Consider the following 20643-nt stretch of genomic DNA (forward strand, 5'->3'; position numbering starts at 1 on the left):
CTGCAGATCACTCCCAAAACTGCACACTTGATGGAAGAGCACAACCTTTTCAAATAGAAGGAGTATATAGTTCTTCAGTCAAGTTTATACAATAACCACACCCCCACTAGAACTTCCAAACGAAGGGCTCTTATTGTTTTTAACTTTCTCTTAAGGTTTTGACAAGCTTTACCTTGGAAAGATACTTGATTCTCATTTTACATTCCAAATAAAGTTACTTACGTGATTCCTCTTGCTCCCGTCTTCTTGTATTGATGTAATAATTGTTTCAGAATAGCTGGTAGATCCCGTTTTGTTATCCGTTGCCTAATATTGCAAAGAAGCACAGCTCATTAAACCTGCATTTGAAATCCTTTTTTATATTTGGATATTAATCTGTGGGGTTTTCTTTTTAGTTCCACAAACAGAAATATGGTTTTGACACTGTCTCTGTCTGTCTGTCTGTCTGTCTGTCTGTCTGTCTGTCTGTCTGTCTGTCTATTTATTTATTTATTTATTTATTTATTTATTTATTTATTTAATATCCTGCCTATCTGGTCTTGCGACCACTCAAGGTGACTTCCAAATACATACATAAAACGACATGTAAAATATAACAGAAAAATATTATTAAATCAAATAACAAATTCTTCAAGATGGAAAAAAGAAAGCAAAAAATAAATAAAGAAGAGAAAATCAAATATTAACCGGAGGGAAGGCCTACATGAACATCCATGTTTTTAATTGGTTTTTAAAGATTCCTAGCGAAGGGGCCACACGAATCTCCAGAGGAAGATAGTTCCAGAGGCGAGGAGCTACCGACGAAAAGGCCCAGATTCTTGTTTTTTCCTTCCAGGCCTCCCTCGGCGTCAAACTCCTCAGCCTCACCTCCTGACTTGCTCGGGTGAAACGGGTAGACCTTGGTGGGAGTAGGTGTTCCGCCAAATATCGAAGCCCTAAACTGTTTAAGGCTTTATAGGTAAGCATTAAGATTTTGAGGAACCGAATGGACAGCCAGTGCAGTGCGGCCAGAATAGGAGAAATATGATATTTTCTCGCTCCACTAAGGAGTCTGGCCACCTCATTCTGCACCACTTGGAGTTTCCGCATCAGCCTCAAAGGTAGCCCCATGTAGAGTGCATTAAAGTGGTCTTATCTTAAGATTATGAGCACATGCACCAAGGTAGTCAGCACCCCCATATCGGTTGCAGCCGGGCTATCCACCAGAGATGGAAAAAGGCAGTATGGACCACCAACACCACCTGCGCTTCCATGGTGAGCGCCAGATGGATCCCCAAGCTGCGAACCCCACTCTTTGTGGCAAGGGTCACCCCCCCCCAAATGAGAAAGAAACACCCAAACCGCTGACAGTAGGGGCACCCACCCTCAGGACCTCCGTCTTGTCCAGGTTCAGCCTCAGCCCATTTTCCTGCATCCATTGCAGTACAGTCCCCAGGCAGCACTGGAGGGACAGAATGGCATCTCCTGCAGTTGGTGAAAAGGAGATGTAGAGCTGAGTGTCATCAGCATACTGATGACACTATGCCCCACACCCCCTGATGACCCCACCCAGCGGCCTCATATAGATGTTGAACAGCATTGGGGAAATGATTGAGCCCTGCGGAACCCCACAACTGAGGGTCCACAGGGCCGATAACCTCTCCCCAAGATGTACTCTCTGAAGACACTCCCCGAGGAAGGATCGGAGCCATGCAAGAGCATGGCCACCAATTCCCAACCCGGAGAGCCTCCTCAGGAGGATACCATGGTCGACGGTATCGAAAGCCTCTGAGATGTCGAGAAGGACCAACAGAGATGTTTAACCCCTGTCCGCATCCCTCAACAGGTCATCGTACAGGGAGACCAATGCCATTACTGTACCATGGCATGGCCTGAAGCCCGACTGAAACAGATCCATGGCATGAGCCTGAAGCTGGTCAGCCACCACCCTCTCAACCACTTTGCTAATGAAAGAAACATTGGCGACAGGCCTATAATTGCCAATTTCTTCCACCACCAAATTAGGTTTCTTCCTTATTGGCCTAATGAGTGTCTCCTCGAGGGCAGGTGGAAACCTACCCTCAAGGAAAGACCCATTAATTATTACTGTGGTCCATTCTGTTGTTGTCGGCCCAGCTGCTTTGAATAGCCAGGCCGGACAAGGGTCAAGGGAGGTGGTGGCACAACAGCGATCAAGCGCTTTGTCCACAGTATCTGGCATCACAGGCTGAAAAAAATCAAGAGTCACCGGGCAAGACGGAGTGCTGGACATCTCTGCTCGACTCACTGTATTTAAAAAAGGAGTGAGCTCCCAGCGGATGGCCTCCACTTTAGATTTTTTAAATGCTGCAAATTGGTCCGGTGAAAAACTAGGGGGAGGCCCATCACTCAGACCAATTCCGGATAGGTTGCGCACTATACGGAATAACTCCACCTTCTGATTTGAAGCTTCGCTTGTCCGGTTAGCGAAGTATGCACGACTAGCAGCTTTTACCTTAGTCAGGTAGAAGTTAGTCCAATTATATTGGACTATTATCCAATATAATCTGTTGGGTTCTTCCTCCACTTGTGGCCTAGCCTTCTCCTAAGCCGCTTCATCGCTTGAAGGTCCTGGTTAAACCAGGGTCCAGGCCAAGCTCTGCGTTGGAGAGGGCGATTATGCGCTATCGTGTCTATAGCCCTGGTGGCGGTGGTAAACCAGCTATCAACCAGAGCCTCAACAGGAGCGCCAACCAGCTCAGCCATAACACCTTTCATGTCATCCTGAAATCCAACAGGATCCAGTAGCCTTCGAGGGCGGACCATGGAAATAGGTCCCTGCTGCCTGCAAGGGGGGAGAGCCACTGAGAGGTTACATTTTATTAGGTGGTGATCTGACCATGACAAGGGGACCAACACAAGGTCAGTCACCATCAGACCACACTCACTCCAATTGGTGAAAAAAAACAGGTCTAACATGTGACCTCCCACATGGGTGGGGCCGTTGACATGTTGGGACATGTCCAAGGAAGCCATAGTTTCCAAGAAAGCAAGAGCTGGCCCAGAAGTCTCTGCCTCCACGTGAATGTTGAAATCACCCAAAACCAAGAGTTTTGGGGATCTCAACAATGCCGCAGAGACAAAGTCCACCAGCTCCGGTAGGGAAATGGCTGGGTCGCGGGAAGCACGGTAACCCAGCAAGATCCCTGGCCCCAATCGACACGTGGAGGGCCTCTAGACCCGGCTTTACCACTGAGGAGCACCTAGTAACCTTCAAGATGGATTTATAAACAATGGCTACTCCCCCCACCCCTCCAGTCCACCCTGGTGCTGGACAGCATAACCAGGTGGACAGGCGAGCACTAGGGGAGGGCCCCCCTCTCCGCCAATCCACGTTTCAGTTATGCATGCCAGGTCTGCATCCTCCTCCAGAATAAGATCGTAAATCACCTGGAGCTTATTGGATACAGACCTGGCATTCAACAGCACCAGTTTTAGAGTGGAGGGCTGGCTGGACTGGCTACCTCGATACTGATGGTTGGTCACAGTCCCAGAACAATGAACAGCCTTCAGACATCTGTTCATCGTTCTTCTAACACGGGTAGGAACTGTGTCAATGCCATATCTCCCTCTACCCATAATCAAAGGCCCCTCACTGGGAGGGCAGGCCTTCCATTCCATATCAGAGAAAAAAGAAGAAAGGAAAAGAGGAAAGAAAGAGAAAAGGAAAAAGAAAACAAATACCCTAAATTAATACAACAATACTACTACAGCTATACATTAACTACCACCCAGACAGATGTTACATATGGATCATTTGAAGGACATACATTTTTACAGATACATAAACACCTAACCACCCAAAATGTTGGTTTGGGTTTGTTTTAAATGTAAAAATATATTTATAAAGAAAGCAGGCAATATAAAGACAGAAAACATTGATTCAACAATTAGGGACAAGGCAGGCTCAGGTGATTAAATCATGAAAAAATAAAGAAAGGAAATAAAAATAAATAAACAGCATACAAATGTAGGTTCTTACCTTATCAATTTCTTGGTGGCTATGTATGGTTTTATTTCCACTTTTTGTATCTATAGAGGTTTCATTGTGGTAATTGGCAGGAAGTTTCTCAAAATCAACTCCTGTTAGTCTTCTGACGCCTTCTTCCTCTGCCTCCATCTAACAAATTCATGATCAAATCATGTTAGAAATAATATATATTATCTAAACCAGTGGTTCTTAACCTTTTTGAAAGAAATGCCCCCTTGAGCCATTGAGGAAGTTATCATCACCCACCTCCCTGAGGTGATATCTTACCTACCTACCTACCTACCTACCTACCTACCTACCTACCTACCTACCTACCTACCTACCTACCTACCTACCTACCTACCTACCTACCTACCTAGTCTCCCTCCCCACGTGGGTGCGAGGCACTCTTCACTCTTTCATTACTAGTCTCTTCGCCGAAAGGAGTGCCTCTCCCTATATAAACTTGCCCAATTATTAAGATATGTTGGGGGGGGGGACTCCTCTGTATTCCACCACTGAGAACCATCCATTATGTGGAGATGGGGGAGAGGCTTTCTCGGCTGTACCACCCTGACTGTGAAATGTTCTCCCCTTGGACACCAGACTGGCACCAATACTGACATCATTCTGATGCCATGTTGAAACATGCCTATTTATTAGAGCCTTTGGAGGTTGAGAATGCTAGATTATGCAGGTTTTTAATACAATTTTTTAAATGTTTAATACAATGTTTTAAATGTATGTGTTTTAAACTGTTTAATCTTAAATAGTTTTAAAGATTTTATGTTTTTAAATAGTCTTACACAACTGTGTAACCCACCCCAATACAGTATCTCACAACGTAGGGTTGGCTGTAAGTGCTTTAAATATACATACAACAAACATACAAGCAAACAAAGCATTCTTTTATACAAAGCTGTAATATGTATGCTCAGAAACACCCTCACCCTGTTCAAATGTTTACTGTCTGCAGATTGACATGCCAGTCTGGCCCTATGTTACCAGGTTATGGCAACACACCACCAAATCCAAGACAGTTTTTGCAGGGAACTGAATTGTACTTTTAAAGCAGGAAAGCTTTAAAACAGAACTGAGATGCACTTTGCAATCAGGGAAGCTAGTGGACTGGGTCTTACTCCTGAGCAGACATCTACTGCATTTAGCTTCATATGCTTGGTGGAGAAATTGATCATAATCACAGCATAAAGACTTCTACACTAAGATCTCTTTTCTTTGGTCTATTTTGTTATCTTGTTTGCCATTTAAAAAGGAGCTTCCTTGCTATGCTGGTTATTCATTTATTCAAAGGACAGAATAATCCACTCTCATTATCATCTATTCCTGCGCTTTCACACATTGGTACCTTCCTTGTCCTAACAGAAGAGAGCGGAAGGACAATGTTCTGTTTGCTTTTAGCAAACATGGCACAAGCCTGTAACCAAGTTGGAGCAGGTGGTTAAATACAATCTGGAGCCCAAACGAAAATTATCCATTCACCAGGAAACACCTTATTACTGATCACACACCACAATCCCATGAGCTGCTGTTTCAGTTGTATCAGACATTTCTATATTATTTGAGGTGGAAGCATGAACAAAGCTAGGGAAGTTCATCCCAAACTCCTTGCCCCTTTTAATAGTTAATAACAACTTTATTAATGTAAAAAGTATTATCTGCTTTATCCCTCCCCTCCCCTGATCTTACTGTACTCATAGCTTCAACTGAAAGCCACTGCAATGGTCCAGACCCTTTGGGTAGAGGTAATTATTAGGAGGTTATCAAGCAACTAGAGATCACATGTGAAAACAAATATCATTCTAAACAAGAAAATATCCTATTGGTAGCCCAGAATATTATCAATCAGACAAGTTCTTCAAGAGTCAAACTTTACCCATGAGTGAATAGTCATGTTTGATCTGTGCATAAATGCATTGCACAGTTCCTCTGGAAAAGATACACAGAACTGATTGTCTCTCTTTTCAGAGATGAAACCATTTTTCACAACGTAAGTGATGGAGCCTCTAACTGAGGAAGTAATGTGTAACTAACAGCCAATACAAAGACATGGATTTGTTGGGATACCTGCTGAATTCAACTAACAGGCAATGGCAATTTGGGATTAAATTTCATTTAAACCAACAGAGGCATGCTAGACTGGAATGTTAAAATTATCAGGATATGGAGCAAGATAATCAACAGAATGAGTTGATGTATTTTTTGGTTATAATGATGGAAACAGAAAACGGCTGCACTAATTCTTGTGTTGTTAAACACATCATCATTTTTTCAATTGTTGTTTAGTCGTTAAGTCGTGTCTGACTCTTTGTGACCCCATGGACCAGAGCACGCCAGGCCCTCCTGTCTTCTACTGCCTCCCGGAGTTTGGTCAAATTCATGCTGGTAGTTTTGATGACACTTTCCATCAATTTTTTCAATAGGAAACTCCAAAAGATTAGTAAAATTCAGCTCCATATTTTCAGCTATGTCTCAGTGAGAGAAACTAGGCTGAGCAGGTTAGAACAAGGGGGCACCCAAAGCATACTTGCTCATCCAATGAGGCTATCAAAGTTTTACATGCATTGACATGACAAAGATCAGTCAGCTATAATGGAAAATGAGCAGCAGAGCATTAATGCAGATCTGAATGCCACTACCCCTTAGCTTGATCCATGACATACTATTGATGTGTAAAGAAAAAATAACATATTTAATGATAATAATACAATCATTTGTTTGTGTTCAGCTCACTTTTAATATGTCATAAATAAAATTATATTCCCTGGCCTACTACTATTTACTGGTGTAACATTCATACTTTCTCCTGAAACACTGAAAACTAAGTTTTAAAGTTAAGGAGAAAACATGTTCTTAAAATGTAAATATAAACCATTCAAGAAACACATATGGAAATGCTGGCCTATGCTTAATGATATTTCACCCTTGTCTCATTGCAGGAAACTGCTCAAGGGGTCTGTTTTCCACAGACAGATCATTCACACATTATAAAGAAAAGTGTTTACGCAGAGTATAATCGGGTTAGATGTAGTTTTAGAATAGGTAATTGTGTTAGTCTGTGCTAACTTCTCAGGCAAAAATGAAAGAAAAATAAAAAATAAAGATGGCAAAAATATTGTGGCACCTTAAAGACTAATTGCTATATTTTAGTGTGAGCTTTCATGGACGAATCCACATCTTTAGACATAATGGGACTAGAGATGGGCACAAACCTCAGTTCAGCAGTTTAACTGCCCAGTTAAGCGGCTGCCCCAGCTTCCCTTGCCTTGCCTTCTCTGGCAGGCACCCACTCCGAGGCAGCATCTGGAGGAGGCAGTGCTGGGAAGTCACACCACTGTCTCTGAGGGGGCACCCGCCATACACGGAAGGGCAAGGGAAGCCAAGGTACCTGCGGAATAGCTGAACCGCAGTTCATGTCCTTCTCTAAGTGGGGCTACAGGGCAAATAATTACTCATTAATACCTGGCCCAAAACATTTTTTTTACTGGGCACAAGTTGTTGATAGTGTGGCAATAGTCTTTTAAGTTCTCTGTTGATATTCAGTTCCCCTCCCAGGAAACATTGTTATGTAAACCATGAAAATGACTGGAGGCTATATTAATCCCAGGCTCTAGCTAATGAGCAGGAACAACATTGTAATGAATATCGCTAAACATCAGTGGGGCTTGTAAGGTAGCACTAGCTAGTTAGTAAGGAAACATAGCCAGGAAAAATAGCTAGGAATTACAGCAGATACAACAAAATATTTTGCATTTGATAATAGCCTAAGAAACTTTAGCTTATATTGAGTCTACTGAGATAGATTTGAGAGAGAGAGAGGGATTATACCTGGAAAATGCTGAAAAGGATTGCCATAAGTGAAAATTGACTTGACAGCACATTTTTCCTGCTGCTGCTGCTGCTGCTGTTTTTGTTATTTTCATATATGTCCATAATTTTAAATTATGCAACATTCTAAATGAAGAAAGATCATAATGCCAGCATAATTATGAAGTAGGTCAAAACATATAGCCTTAATTTCAGATATTTAAATGTTTGTTGTTGCTGGTGTGTGCTGTCAAATTGGCTCTGACTTCGGCAATGCTACAAATGAGTGACCTTCAAAACATCCTGTCATGAACAGCCCTATTCAGCTTTTGCAAAACTTAAGGCTATTTTTTTCTTTAGGGAGTCAATTCATCTCATATTTGGTCCTATTTTCTTGCAGTCTTTAACTTTTCCTAACATTATTCGAACATTAACTTTAAAAATTGATTCATTCTGTTATTCTTTAACTAGGTCCAACATTTCATTTGTTATCATTAATGCTGTTAATGAAAACTAGTACAGAGTAGTGGACAGGATGTCAGACTGGGACTCAAGAGATTTGAATTCAAATTTCCCCTGGCTGAATAGCCATGAAAATTTTTGGGGTGATGGTTACTGGGAAAACCACCACTTAAATAAATCACATACTCTGGAAATCCTACTAAGGTTAACATGAATTGGAATCACCATGATGACATATAACATATCATGGTAGAGGAATTTTTTAAATTGTTATGTTGTCATACTTGTAACATTTTCTAAAGAAGCACTAGAATTTAGAGAAAATGGTATATATTTTGTGAATGCTTTTACTTCCAATTTGTTCTGAACACATTACTGTATTTCTAACCTCTGATCCATTCCACTTTAAAGATGGACTTCATAAGGTTTTTAAGGTGGACTTTATAAGATCTCTAAGTGTAGCTAACCTCCCACCAAGGCTCTTTTCCCTCTTTCACCCAGTTCTAAGTGCCACAAAGAAAAAAAATTGAATTTTCCAAATCTTGATTTCCCTGTACCTGATCTATATTTTTATCAAAATAATGCACAATGGCTAAAATTCAGTAGCACAGCATAAGTAGAGTAGGCCTATTGAATCAGTGGAATTTACATAGGTGTTAATTTCTCAAATTCCCATTAATTCAATAAGCCTACTTTAACTGCAACCTATTACTGGATTTCAGCCTACAATTATGCACAAATTAGTAAACCTAGCAATACATCCTCAGGGTTACACCACTGGGATATTTTCCAAAAATAATCAAAAGTGTCCGTTACAAAGCTCAAGGGAGCTTGAAGCCAAGTTACCTGAAAAACAGCCTCTGGTCAAGCAAGTCACCTCTAGTAATGAGATCTTCCTTCTTCCTCTAATACCTGAGGCATATTTGGAATGTACAACCCCTTGAGAGACTAGCTGAGTCCTCAACGTGATGTCCTTTTACTGTCAGGCAACCTGTTTTATTTAGACAGAACTGTGGCTCATCAGGTTGACTTAACTTGATTTATAGCTCCTCTTAATGTTTCAATATGCCATTTGTCCTGGTTAATCTTATCTGTTTTTTTAATTAAAAATTGCTCATATTGTTACTATTACCTACCTTACTATGTATGATATGCCAAAGGGCAGCATGCAAATTCAAGTAATAAATAATCATTTCCATAGTGTATTTACATTCAATATGGTTTTGTTTCATAACACATTTTAATGACAGGCATAATCTACACACACAATGAGCAAGCTTCCTGTTGTGTAATTAAAGCATTTCAGCTTCCATTTTATAGCAAAATTTATCCAAACTGTTGAGCAAAGTACTATTTATTTATTTATTTATTTATTTATTTATTTCATTTATATCCCACCTATCTGGTCGTGTCAGGACCACTCTAGGCGGCTAACAACAATTAAAAGATAATACAATAAGTATACGTATAAACAATTTTACATAACAGAAATACTGAATGGAATGGGAGAGCTGAAGGAAAGGGGGAGGAGGGAAAAAAAAGAGAGCGTCAGGAATTATCTGGTGGGAAGGCCTGCCTAAACATCCATGTTTTTAATTGATTCTTAAAAATACCCAGCGAGGGGGCCACACGAATCTCAGGAGGTAAGTTGTTCCAGTAAACAGAATAAAGCATTGATGTACATAAATGTGTATGAATCAGTAATCAAGTTTTAATACTGATTACTAATTAATTTGAATAAACATTACACTTGTAGCACAGTGGTTAAACTACAGTACTGCAGTCAAGACTCTGCTCAAGGCCTGAGTTCAGTCATGGGCTCAGGTAGGTTTGAGGTTGACTCAGCCTTTATTATTTCTGAGGTTGGTAACTTGATTATCCAGCTTGGGGTGGGTGGGAGTAGTTGTTTGCATAATTAAATTGTAAACTGCACAGAGAATGCTTTAAGCACTGTGTGGTGGTATATAGGCAGCACACTTTGTTTTACAACAGAGCCCTTTTCAAGCACTAAGGTGAAATAGGGATAAAATCTAGGCTATACCAAATCGTATAAGATTATGTTACCTGGAAGTCATATAGTATAGAAATGTTACATTTGAAATAATAGAACTTAAAAAACAGACTGCTATTGTTTATTTTAGAATTTGCAGTCAAAGTGATCCAATTCATCTTATGTGAACAAGACTCCTCGAAAGTACTTGATAAGAAGAGAATCAGAATTTATAAGATGTGGAGAAAATATTATGGTTGTTCTCTCTGCTCAAAGTAAATACTGGAGGGTGGAAGTGGAAGAGCAATGAATTCCAAGATTTCTACAAGTGACAACTATATCATGACCCCATGCTTCCATCCTCAAGGCAAGCAGACGGATGTTAGTGCCATTTATTTCCAAGCAGTGAGAGGTGCGAGTAATGGAAAGCAGTCCTACAAAAACCTGTCACCACCATGTCAGTAAAGAATGCTTTACGAGAGGCCAGAAGCAGAAGTTATGTGGAGATGGTTTATAAGTACAAAGAGTTTTGCAAAAGGAGCTTGTGCTTCTAGCACGTCCTCAATGTAATCTGAAATGAGGTGCCAAATGTCAGCCTTGCCTTGACATTATGCCTTCAGCTATGGAAGCACTTTTAGCAAATCCCACATATACAACTACTAGCCGTCTAGAAGAAAGATAGCTCTGTGTACAGCATTCATTATTGTCCATCTTCCAAGCCTGAACTCTAGAGAGAGGCTGCAGAGCTTCAAGTAACATGTGCGCAGAGTACTTTAAAAATAAGAGGTTAGAGATTTCACATATGGCTGAAATAGATCCAGCCGAGAGTTCACAGAAGCAAATATAACTGTGCAAGTATAAGTTGCTAGAAATCAGCACAAAGAAAAGTGCAACTATATACTTTCAGTCTCTCAGGAAAAACAAATCTGAAACAGCTGGACAACTTTCAGCTATACAAACAAAGGCCTTGTTCTCTCTTTCCTAGGCCCCCTCAGAAATACTGAACGTCTACTACTTGAGCTCCACAAGACAGATTGGGCTTTTCCCAACACACCCACACCCCTTGCACCCATATATCAAAAATACAACCCATGGTTCCACACACCAAAGTCTTTGCCCACTTCATTGCTTTCTCCCTGAACACAAATGATTTTAAAAACCCCTGAAAGAGTTTTCTCCTCCCATCACTTCTCTGGCAAAGAGAAAAAAGACAACAGGGATATGGAAATTGGTTTTTAAACAAATAAACAACAGTTGCTTGATTTTTTAGGACATGGACATTTACGAATGCAGCTTTGGACCCTTGTTTCCCCAGAAGAACAGGCATTTAGGTGGGAGGAGGTTCCCCAGAAGCTCACTTAAACAATCAAATGGACTGGTCAGCATACAATTTGCCTTCTTGTGAAGCAGCAGGAAAGGAGGAGGGGAACATTCAAAATCCTGGCAAGCAAACATCATGGTATTCTCTCAAGCAGAGAAGTTCTTTCAGCTCAGTATTGTAAGAGGCAAGGGTGGCTTCCACACCCACTTTTATAAACAGTAGAACATTGAACAGGATTTAAGGTTGTAAGACAAATATTCAGTAAGATCCTTTCCAGTAAGCTGCTTTGATCAGGCCTCACCTACAGTACTGTGTCCAATTCTGGGCACCAGTTGATGAAGATAGTGACATCTAGAAGATGTCCAGAGGAGGGCAACCAAAATGGTAAGAGGTCTGGAAACCAAGCTCTATGGGGGAAAGGTTGTGGGAGTTTGGCCTGGAGAAGATAAAACTCCCATGGAGTGGCAGCTTTTTTGCAGCTCAGCAGGATAGGTCCAGAAGTAATAAATACAAATTAAACAAAAGAAGATTTTGACTAAATATTAGGAAGCACTTCCAGATAGTGAGAGCCATTCAATAGTGGCATTGACTGCCTTGGAGGTGGTGGATTCACTTCCACTGAAGATTTTTAAGTTGGATGGCTACTTGTCAGGGATGGTTTAAGGTGTAGATTTCCTACACTGGCAGGGGGCTGGACTTGAAGACCTTTGGGATCCCTTTCAGCTCTATGATTATGCATTTGTTGTGGGCTGGGGCAGACAGCACAGACACAGAAACAGGGCAGCACCTTATATTAAGAAAAGGGTTTCAGTTTCAAGGTGTTACAGGTTGTCAGTCCTCTTAACCTTCAAACATTGGAAAGGTGCGTTTTCCTGTTAACGTATCAAATGCATATGTAATATTGCTGTACCACTATAACAAGAAGAAAGTTATTACATTGGTAGAAGAAGCATGTGTAAAAGAAAAAGCCTTTTCTAGGCCCACAGACCACTTCCCTGAAGTGCCACTCAAGCATTCATATAACCTTCAAATGTGGTTATCTTTTCACGGAACAAATAACTGTTTCACGGGTACTTTTATATATAGGTAGAGTGGATAAAAATAAATGATATCTTAAATCAAATGGATTTAATTCATGATTTAAATGTTTAAAAATTGATTTTTAAAAAATGTAAATCATAAAAAATCCATCCTATTTATAGGCCAATCCTACTTGCATTTTCTTAGAAGCAAGTCTCACTAAATTCAGTAGAAGAAACAGACTGGCGGATTAAAAGCTTCATGAAGCAACAAATGCATCAGTCAAGACTGGAAACATGCCACACTCCTATCCTCCTTCACATTTGGCTATGCTAGGGCTGAGAAAATAGATAGACCAAAAGCAACAATGAGGAGGGCCACAAATTTCTCACACCCATCATGGGCTATGCAGTCCCATAGATATGTTTCAAGCAGGGATGGAGATGAATCACCAAAATGGCTGTTCGTCCTTGTTCATGGTCTGTCAAGGTTGATAAACCGTTAATTTCTTACCCTTGAACTGATGAACCATGAATCAGTTTGTCGGTTCTTGTTTTAGATGACCCAAAGCTGCCTTTAAAAAAGAAAAGCTGAGCCCACCCCACCACCTGCCCCTTTCCCACTGCCCCCATCACCTCCCTACATTGGCCGCCACCATCTGCTGCCACCATAGCCCAGCGATATGGCCTGATGCCACAGCCTGCACCACTGCCATCCAGCGCATCTCGGCACTGTGGCCTGACTCCACTGCCAAGACCTTTCATAAGGGAAACTGGGCTGCCCTTTGCAAAGATGGCTGCTCCTGTTTCCCTGCCCTAAGGGTGGCTCTGGTTCCCTTACAGCAGCTTGCTTTTTGCTAAGCTGGCAGTGGTGGAGGACGGAGGCCACAGCAACCAAAGGAGGGAGGGGAAGGGGAGGAAGTCTGTGGGAGCGGAGGGCTAGCCTTCCCTCTCTGCCTATTGGGGGGGGGGGTTGAATAAAAATCGAGAAATATTTGTCCCTTTGTATTTGCTGGTGTCTCTGGAATTGACAGATACGAAGGGACAAATATTAAACAAATCAGCAATTTTTAACATATTGCCATGCTTTTTAATTCATAAAATACCATGCTTTTTAAAATTCATTTTATTTATACATCTGCTTGAAATCCTGTGGGTGGACTGGAGTGGGTGGAGGCCCCTAGTGTCTGTGGTCTGGGTGCTTCCCTCTCTTTTTTGGGGGGGGCACTCTTTCTAAGAAGGATAAAGTTTGTAGCTTGGGCGTGCTTTTGGACTCATCACTATCAGTGACATCTCAGATAGTGTCTGTGGTCTGCTCAGCTTATTTCCACCTAAAGTGGATTGCCCAGCTACGTCCCTACCTCGACACTGGGTCCCTTACTACGCTGGTCCATGCACTGGTAGTCTCGAGATTAGATTACTGTAATGCTCTCTACATGGGGCTGCCCTTGGTACTACTACAGAGACTGCAATGGGTCCAGAATGCAGCGGCCAGACTTCTGAGTGGGCTTAGAAAATACCAACATATCTCCCCCACCCTGGCTGCCTTACACTGGCTACCTGTTCACTTCCGTTCCAGTTTCAAACTGATGGTACTAACCTATAAGGCCTTAAATGGCTTGGGACCTCGATATCTGGCCACCACCTCCTTCTAATTAGGTCTGCTCATCCTATAAGATGATTGCAGGCAGGGCGGCTGAGAGTTCTGACCCTGAGAGGGGCCTGGAAAACAACCACTAGAAATCGGGCCTTCTTTGCGGTAGTGCCACAATTATGGAACGCTCTTCTGCCCAAAGTCTGCCTTGCCCCTTCACTGGGCACCTTCAAAAAGCTACTAAAATCCTGGCTATTTAGACAGGCCTTTCATGAATAAACTACACTCTGATACAATGGTGTCCAATAATATAATTTCTATCATACTGCCATGCTCCATGTTTTTAATTTTTTCTATGCTTTTAATTGTATCTATTGTATTATAATTTTATCCTCACTTTATGATTTTTACCCCATGTATTAATGTCACTATTTGCTATTGTGTTACTCTGTTGTTTTTTGTTATTTGTGAAATCTCAGAATGGCCTTGGCTGCCAGATGGGTGGTGTGTGTGTGTGCGCACGCGCGCGCGCACGCACACACACACACACACACACACACACACACACACACACACACACACACACACACACACAATAAATTCATCCCCATGTCTGGTTTCAAGCAGATATCTCTAAATTCCATTCAATTTATACACTGCTTTTACTGTAATTTGTTACCAAAGAGGCTCATTAACTCTCAAAGTCTTTTCAAAAAAGGTCAGCTACCTAAATACATAAAACACCCTAATCCTTTAAACCAGAAGCTCTGAAGATACCATTTGATAAAGTCAATGGCATATACAGGCACTTATTAATAACAACAATGTAAAATCCAACCCAATGTGGTGCTGATCAAAGACTTGAATACTGTGCAAAATATAAAACTGTTGCATAATTGAGTACACTGGTGCAGCCTGCGTTCAGCAGTGTGCTTACACACATCACAGTGCAGATTTGTTCAAAGTTCTGTGGCTCCCTCTTCAGCATTATAACTCCTCCAGTTTAACCACTGTGCAAGAATCAGCCGTCTTACTTTGAAAAATAGTGGCTTGGGGAGAGCAAACTAAAAAGAAATTCCTTCCCTGCGCAGGGACCAAAATGTATTCTCTGGCTTTTGCCCCTAGCCTCCAGATTTTGAAAATGGGGGCTTGAGAGAGGGAGTTCTGCCATATTTTGAAGAATTCCAGAACTTACCCAGCTCTCCAGCCCCAAATAAAAATTTTAAAAGTTAAATATTTTGTTCACTAGAGAGCACAAGGGGGCCCAGTAAAAACAAATTAGTAATGATGGGGGGGGGGGAACGGAGCAGAGGTGGTCCTCCCAGCTCCAGAGATGACCATGTGTGGCTCCTGGATCTCTGGAAATCACTGTTCCCTGCTGTAAAGTCTTTCAACATGTCAGATTTTTCTTCATTGTTTGTAGATCCTTCTGACCGTATAACTCCATGCTTTCCATGCACTACGAAACTCTGAAGTTTACCCACAACGGGATATGCAAGAGTCTGCAAATGCTTGTGGCTTAACAAAGCAAGTCTTTAGGAGGTCATGTACCTTAAGCTAGAGGAAGGAATTAATCCATTCTCTATATCAGTGATCTCCAGATGTTCTTGAACTAAACGTCCCAGAAGACTTTACCATTAGCTATGCTGGCCAGAATTCCTGGGAGATATAGTCCAAGAACATATGGGAACCCAAGGCTGGGAACCACTGCTGTATACCCTGCCCTCCATTTAACCTCTCACGTGGTGGCGCTGCGGGTTAAACCGGTGAAGCGTCTGTGCTGCAAGGTCAGAAGACCTGCAGTCATAAAATCGAATCCACACGACAGAGTGAGCTCCCGTTGCTTGACCCAGCTCCCGCTAACCTAGCGATTCGAAAGCATGCAAAATGCAAAAATGCGAGTAGGAAGGTAAACGGTGGGAAGGTAAATGGCATTCCGTGTCTAGTCACGCTGGCCACATGACCACCGAAGATTTTCTGTGGACAAACGCAAGCTCTATGGGTTGGAAACGGAGATGAGCACCGCCTGCTAGAGTAGGACACGACTGGACAAATTGTCAAGGAGAACCTTTACCTTTACCTGCCACCAAACTCCCATTTAACCTGTGGGAATAGCAAACAATCTAGCATTTGTAAGTCTTCTTGAATAGGCAGCTTTAGACCTGGCAGACAGCAAGTTAGGAAGCGAATAGCAACTTTCCTCCCTACCCAACAGCCCAAGTACAATTTGGTGACTTTTATTAGAATGCTCTGTTTGTGAATCTTCCCTATCATGTTTGTCAGGGTCTTTGCTGCCAGTCAGAACACAACTCTGGCCACTCTCCTACCATCATGATACTGGTGGAAGATTACTTTGTGGGGGAGGGGGGGAGGAGGGAACAAAGTTAATAAACCATTTTCCTTTTCTATACCAGCCAGAGAAAAAGTAATTTAGAAACTCTTAAAACTTAATGGCAATGTAAAAATGTGTGTAAAGTTTAATGTGGCTGCAAAGGAAGCTTAGCAACATTGTTCAGGAAGTAGACTGTTATCTCCCTGCTTATTGTATCCATCATTAAATTAACTCTAGGGAGACTCCATATAGTTTTTCAAGCTTGTGACAGGATAAAGAGTTGCAGCAAACCCTTCACCTTGACAAAATATTTAATGAGGCTGGGAAACAAGTTCAAACTACACTCCACCCTAGCAGTACTAATCAGAAGACAGACATTCAACCTCAAAGAAAGAAAAATGGGAGCAGGATCAGAAATGAAATAAACTCTCTCTTTGTGCCAAGTTAAAGAAGGGATTTGTGGACAGGACCTAAAGCCTGCTTGTTCAAAGGCTGCACCTGAATTCATGGGAACAAAAGTGAATACTTTCTTTGTATGAGATTAGCCTTTTTCATATGGTACACCTTTTAGAATTACAGTGGCTGGTCTGATTTCCCCTCCAGCCTTTCCCCAGCCTTGATGGTTCTGGCATCTGTTACCAGGACTGACAAAAGCTAGACTAGGATATGCTGCTAGATCCTTCGAAACTACCCTGCAGAAATTTTTAAAAGTTGTAGAGAACAAATATAAATAACACTCAGCTGTTGGAACCCTGGCCATTTAGAAATGAATGGAAGTAACTTTTCACCCTTACTGAAACACGGAGACAGCAGGAAACTTATTTCAGATGCTTCAAATCGCAGCACCCCCATTCCCCAGACAAGCAGCTCAGGAGAACCAATCAATCAACAGAGGCATTATAATACAAAACCCAGACCACTTATATCCTGAAGATATTAGTGCTCCGAGTGACAAAAAGTACAGCAAACCACTCAAAATGTGAAGCTCTAGTCACAGTATCTCCAGGTTTCCCTTGTTCCCAGTCAGACCCAAAACAACCCTTTCTGCTAGAATGGCTATAATTAATTTAGTAACAATGATAGATGCTGGAGGGGGCAGTTAGCTAACCACGTTAATTGGTTGCACCAAAAAAGAACATTGTGGTGCCTTGAAGAATAATAATTTTATTTGGCATAAGCTTCTGGGGACGGCAGCCCAGTTCCAGACTCAGCAGAGCTGCTCAAAGTTGCTGCTTTCCAAAACTATACAAACCGCTTTGGAGGGAGCACCTCACCTCTTTGACGGCATTCCTTAGCTTGTACTGAGTATCTTCCATCAGCTCTTCTACTTCACGGAACATTTCATTCAGACTGGCTTCATCTCTGGGAAAGCTCAGAAGAACCTCCTCCCTGGGCTGCTTGTCTTCATCAGTGTTGTCGGGAGCAGGAGCAGCAGACACTGCCACCAGTCCGAGAAGGATGGGAAAGAACAGGGATCCGGTGCCAAGCTGCCACATCTTCAGCAGTGCCTCACTCAATCCCTGCGAACAAAAGCCCAAAAGACAAAGAACTGGGCTGGTTTTGAGACAAAAGCAGCAGGGACATTGCTCAGCTTTGATTTGAGAGCCAGAGCCATAGAGGTCTGGATTAAGATGTGCAGATGCTGCTAATTTACATCTATATATATACTAGAAATAATTACTAGGATGCATTTCTATTTCATGGAAGGCAAAGACAGCAAATTAATTTGCCTGCCAAATCATCTCAGATAAATTATTGAATTAATTTGCACCAAGGCTCAGATCAGCCCAAAACAGCAGTTCATCTTCATTAAAAATCTGTAATTTCTCTCTGTCCTATCATCGCCCATCCCCTTCCTGTTGGAAACTGACTCCACCAGTTAAGCTCCCAATACACACACAGGGTTGCTATGGAGGTGGGCAGGATGCAGGGGAAGGAAAAAAAATAAAGAGGGCTTCTTAGTAGCATTGTCCTGGAAATATCCTCTCCTGAAATTGTTATTATGGCTTGGGCAGGGAGCTCCCACAGCTACCAAGGAATGTGGGCTTCTTTAAAAAGTTAGCTGTCATCCAAAGGGAGAAGGAAGCATTTCTGTCATGTGGGGAGGGTAGGACTAGCCCACTGTCCCCAGTTGTATTCCCTCTTTGAAACTGCTCCCTTGCATAGTAACATAGATAAGAAACACTTTCCAGAGAACCTACAGATATTGTACAGAAGTGGCCTGTGACTATGCAAAATAGCACTAGGATTAGGAATGGCCAAATAAACAGAAAAAACATCCCACCGGTGACTGATTAGAATTGTAGGTCTGTACTGCATCTGGAAGCTCAGCTAGCAACTATTATCAGTGAGAGCCAGTGTAGTGCAATGGATAAAGTGACAGACTAGGACACAAAAGACCCAGGTTCAAATCCATACACAGCCCCAGAAACTCACTGGGTAGGTGGTGGTGGCAACAATAAAACTGCTCCTAAAATATCCCTCATATTTTGACAATCCCAACAGAGTTGCTACTAAGTCATTTGTGACCTGAAGGCACTTAACTAAAAACAAACTAGTAACATAACTACAAGCGGCCCATGGTTTAAGTGAGGGAATACCTAAACCCATCACATAGGTGGAATATACCCCACTCCCATTCAGAGCAGAGCAGCTCCTGATCTTGACAGGGTCAAGTGTCCCCTTGAAGGCTGAACACAAGATTGCAACAAAAGATCTGCAATAAAATGTTGCCATAGGGACTGTTCTTTTTCAGGGGTCCAGCTGTGTCCTCTCTCTGGACACACTCCTTTCTCCTCCATGTTTTTTTTTCCTTCCTTAGCTGACCAGTCCGTGAACCCTTCTCACAACAGATGCTCAACCCCAAACATTTCTCTCTCCCCCTCTTTAACGAAAATGAGCCTTATGAAGTCCTTCTGAGAAAACAGTGGCATTTATTTCTGAGTAAAGTATATTTTAAGTAGCAGCCTTGAGGCTAAAGGTCGACATTGCTGAGCTTTAAATGGCAAGGATGGGTGCTCTTCACCCAAATTGCACCGAATCAGAGGACAATGCCTCTGTGAGAACAGAAGCAACCCGAGTTGCCAAGTGGTCCAATTAGCACTGAAGTTAATTAGCACTGTTTGTTTGTTACATTTACGCTCCACCTTTCCTCCAGGGAGCTCAAGGCAACGGCTCTCCTTTTCTCCCTGGGATGGATCCTCACCACCACCACCACCTTGGAAGGTGGTCACCTAAGGAGTGTCACGGCCAGGTGGGGATGGAGCCGGCCAACGAAGTCCCCACAGGTCCGCAACGGTTCTCATGCACGGAAATCGCCCCCAGGTGGACCAGAAGCGCCTGCAGACGGCACGCGCGGACAAAGCCCTGAACGACCCTCATCCTGCGCGGGGGGGGGACCGTGGCAGAAACAACGGGGGGGGGAGAGGAATGATTGGGGGGGGGAGGAGACTAACCGCGCCGCAACTCTGTCGGTGTTTGGGAAGAATGAGAGCCACCTGCCCTCCCGCTCCAGCCCTCAACAAGCACCCGGAACCGGGAGCCAAAGCTGCCCACCCAAGCCCGGTCCTCCGCGCTTGCACCCTGAACCAAGTTCTGCCGAGTTCCTTCGCATCGGACGGCTGAGCTCTGCGCGCCGTCCACGCCGGGCGGCTGCCCAGAGAGCGCCCAGCCCTCCCCTCCCTCGCCGTAAAAGGTCCCCCCCCCCCGGAAAAGCCGGGTCCTCGCCTTCCAGAGCCAGGCAGGCAGGCGCGCACCGGTCCCGGGACAGGCCGCCCTCCCGCCTCCAGCGGGTCCGCCCCAGGGCGAGGGATGCTTGGCCCACCTCCGAGCCGCCTCCCCGGCGGCCACCGGCGGCCAGTCCACTCACCCCTCCCGGTGCGCGGCCGAACCCCTCGCGTTCTCCTCAGCCCAACAAAAGCGGGCGGCGGCGGCGGCTCCTGCGCAACCTTCGCCGCTATTGGCTGTGAAGCCAAGGAGACCAACCGCAGGCCAGGACGGGGGATGAGGCACCGGCGGCGGGAGATGAATGAAGGAGGAGGGGCCAGGTGGCCAGTCAAGAAGGGGGGGGAGAAGGGGGCGCACTTAGCCGCCTCCGCTGCAAGCCGTCCCGC

The 20643-nt window shown here is 43.3% G+C and overlaps 1 protein-coding gene across 3 annotated transcripts in view; it reads right to left on the bottom strand.

Annotated features, from left to right (window-relative positions):
* The window catches only part of DKK3 (dickkopf Wnt signaling pathway inhibitor 3), a 50492-nt gene extending 29942 nt beyond the window's left edge, over positions 1–20550 (bottom strand). The window contains exons 1-4 of one of the 3 annotated variants that reach the window (XM_072985766.2): positions 20400–20550; positions 17806–18051; positions 4001–4138; positions 223–306 (exon numbers count right to left, since the gene is read on the bottom strand). In XM_072985766.2, coding sequence (XP_072841867.2) covers positions 223–306; positions 4001–4138; positions 17806–18027 — 444 coding nt within the window. In that variant the 5' untranslated portion in view covers positions 18028–18051; positions 20400–20550. Of the gene's footprint in view, positions 1–222; positions 307–4000; positions 4139–17805; positions 18052–20086; positions 20163–20354 lie in introns of those variants that run through there. The other 2 variants (XM_072985767.2, XM_078383941.1) reach the window with 2 other exon arrangements.
* Positions 20551–20643: the final 93 nt, after the last annotated feature.

The sequence above is a fragment of the Pogona vitticeps genome, chromosome 1 (genome assembly GCF_051106095.1).
Source record: "Pogona vitticeps strain Pit_001003342236 chromosome 1, PviZW2.1, whole genome shotgun sequence".
NCBI lineage: Eukaryota > Metazoa > Chordata > Lepidosauria > Squamata > Agamidae > Pogona > Pogona vitticeps.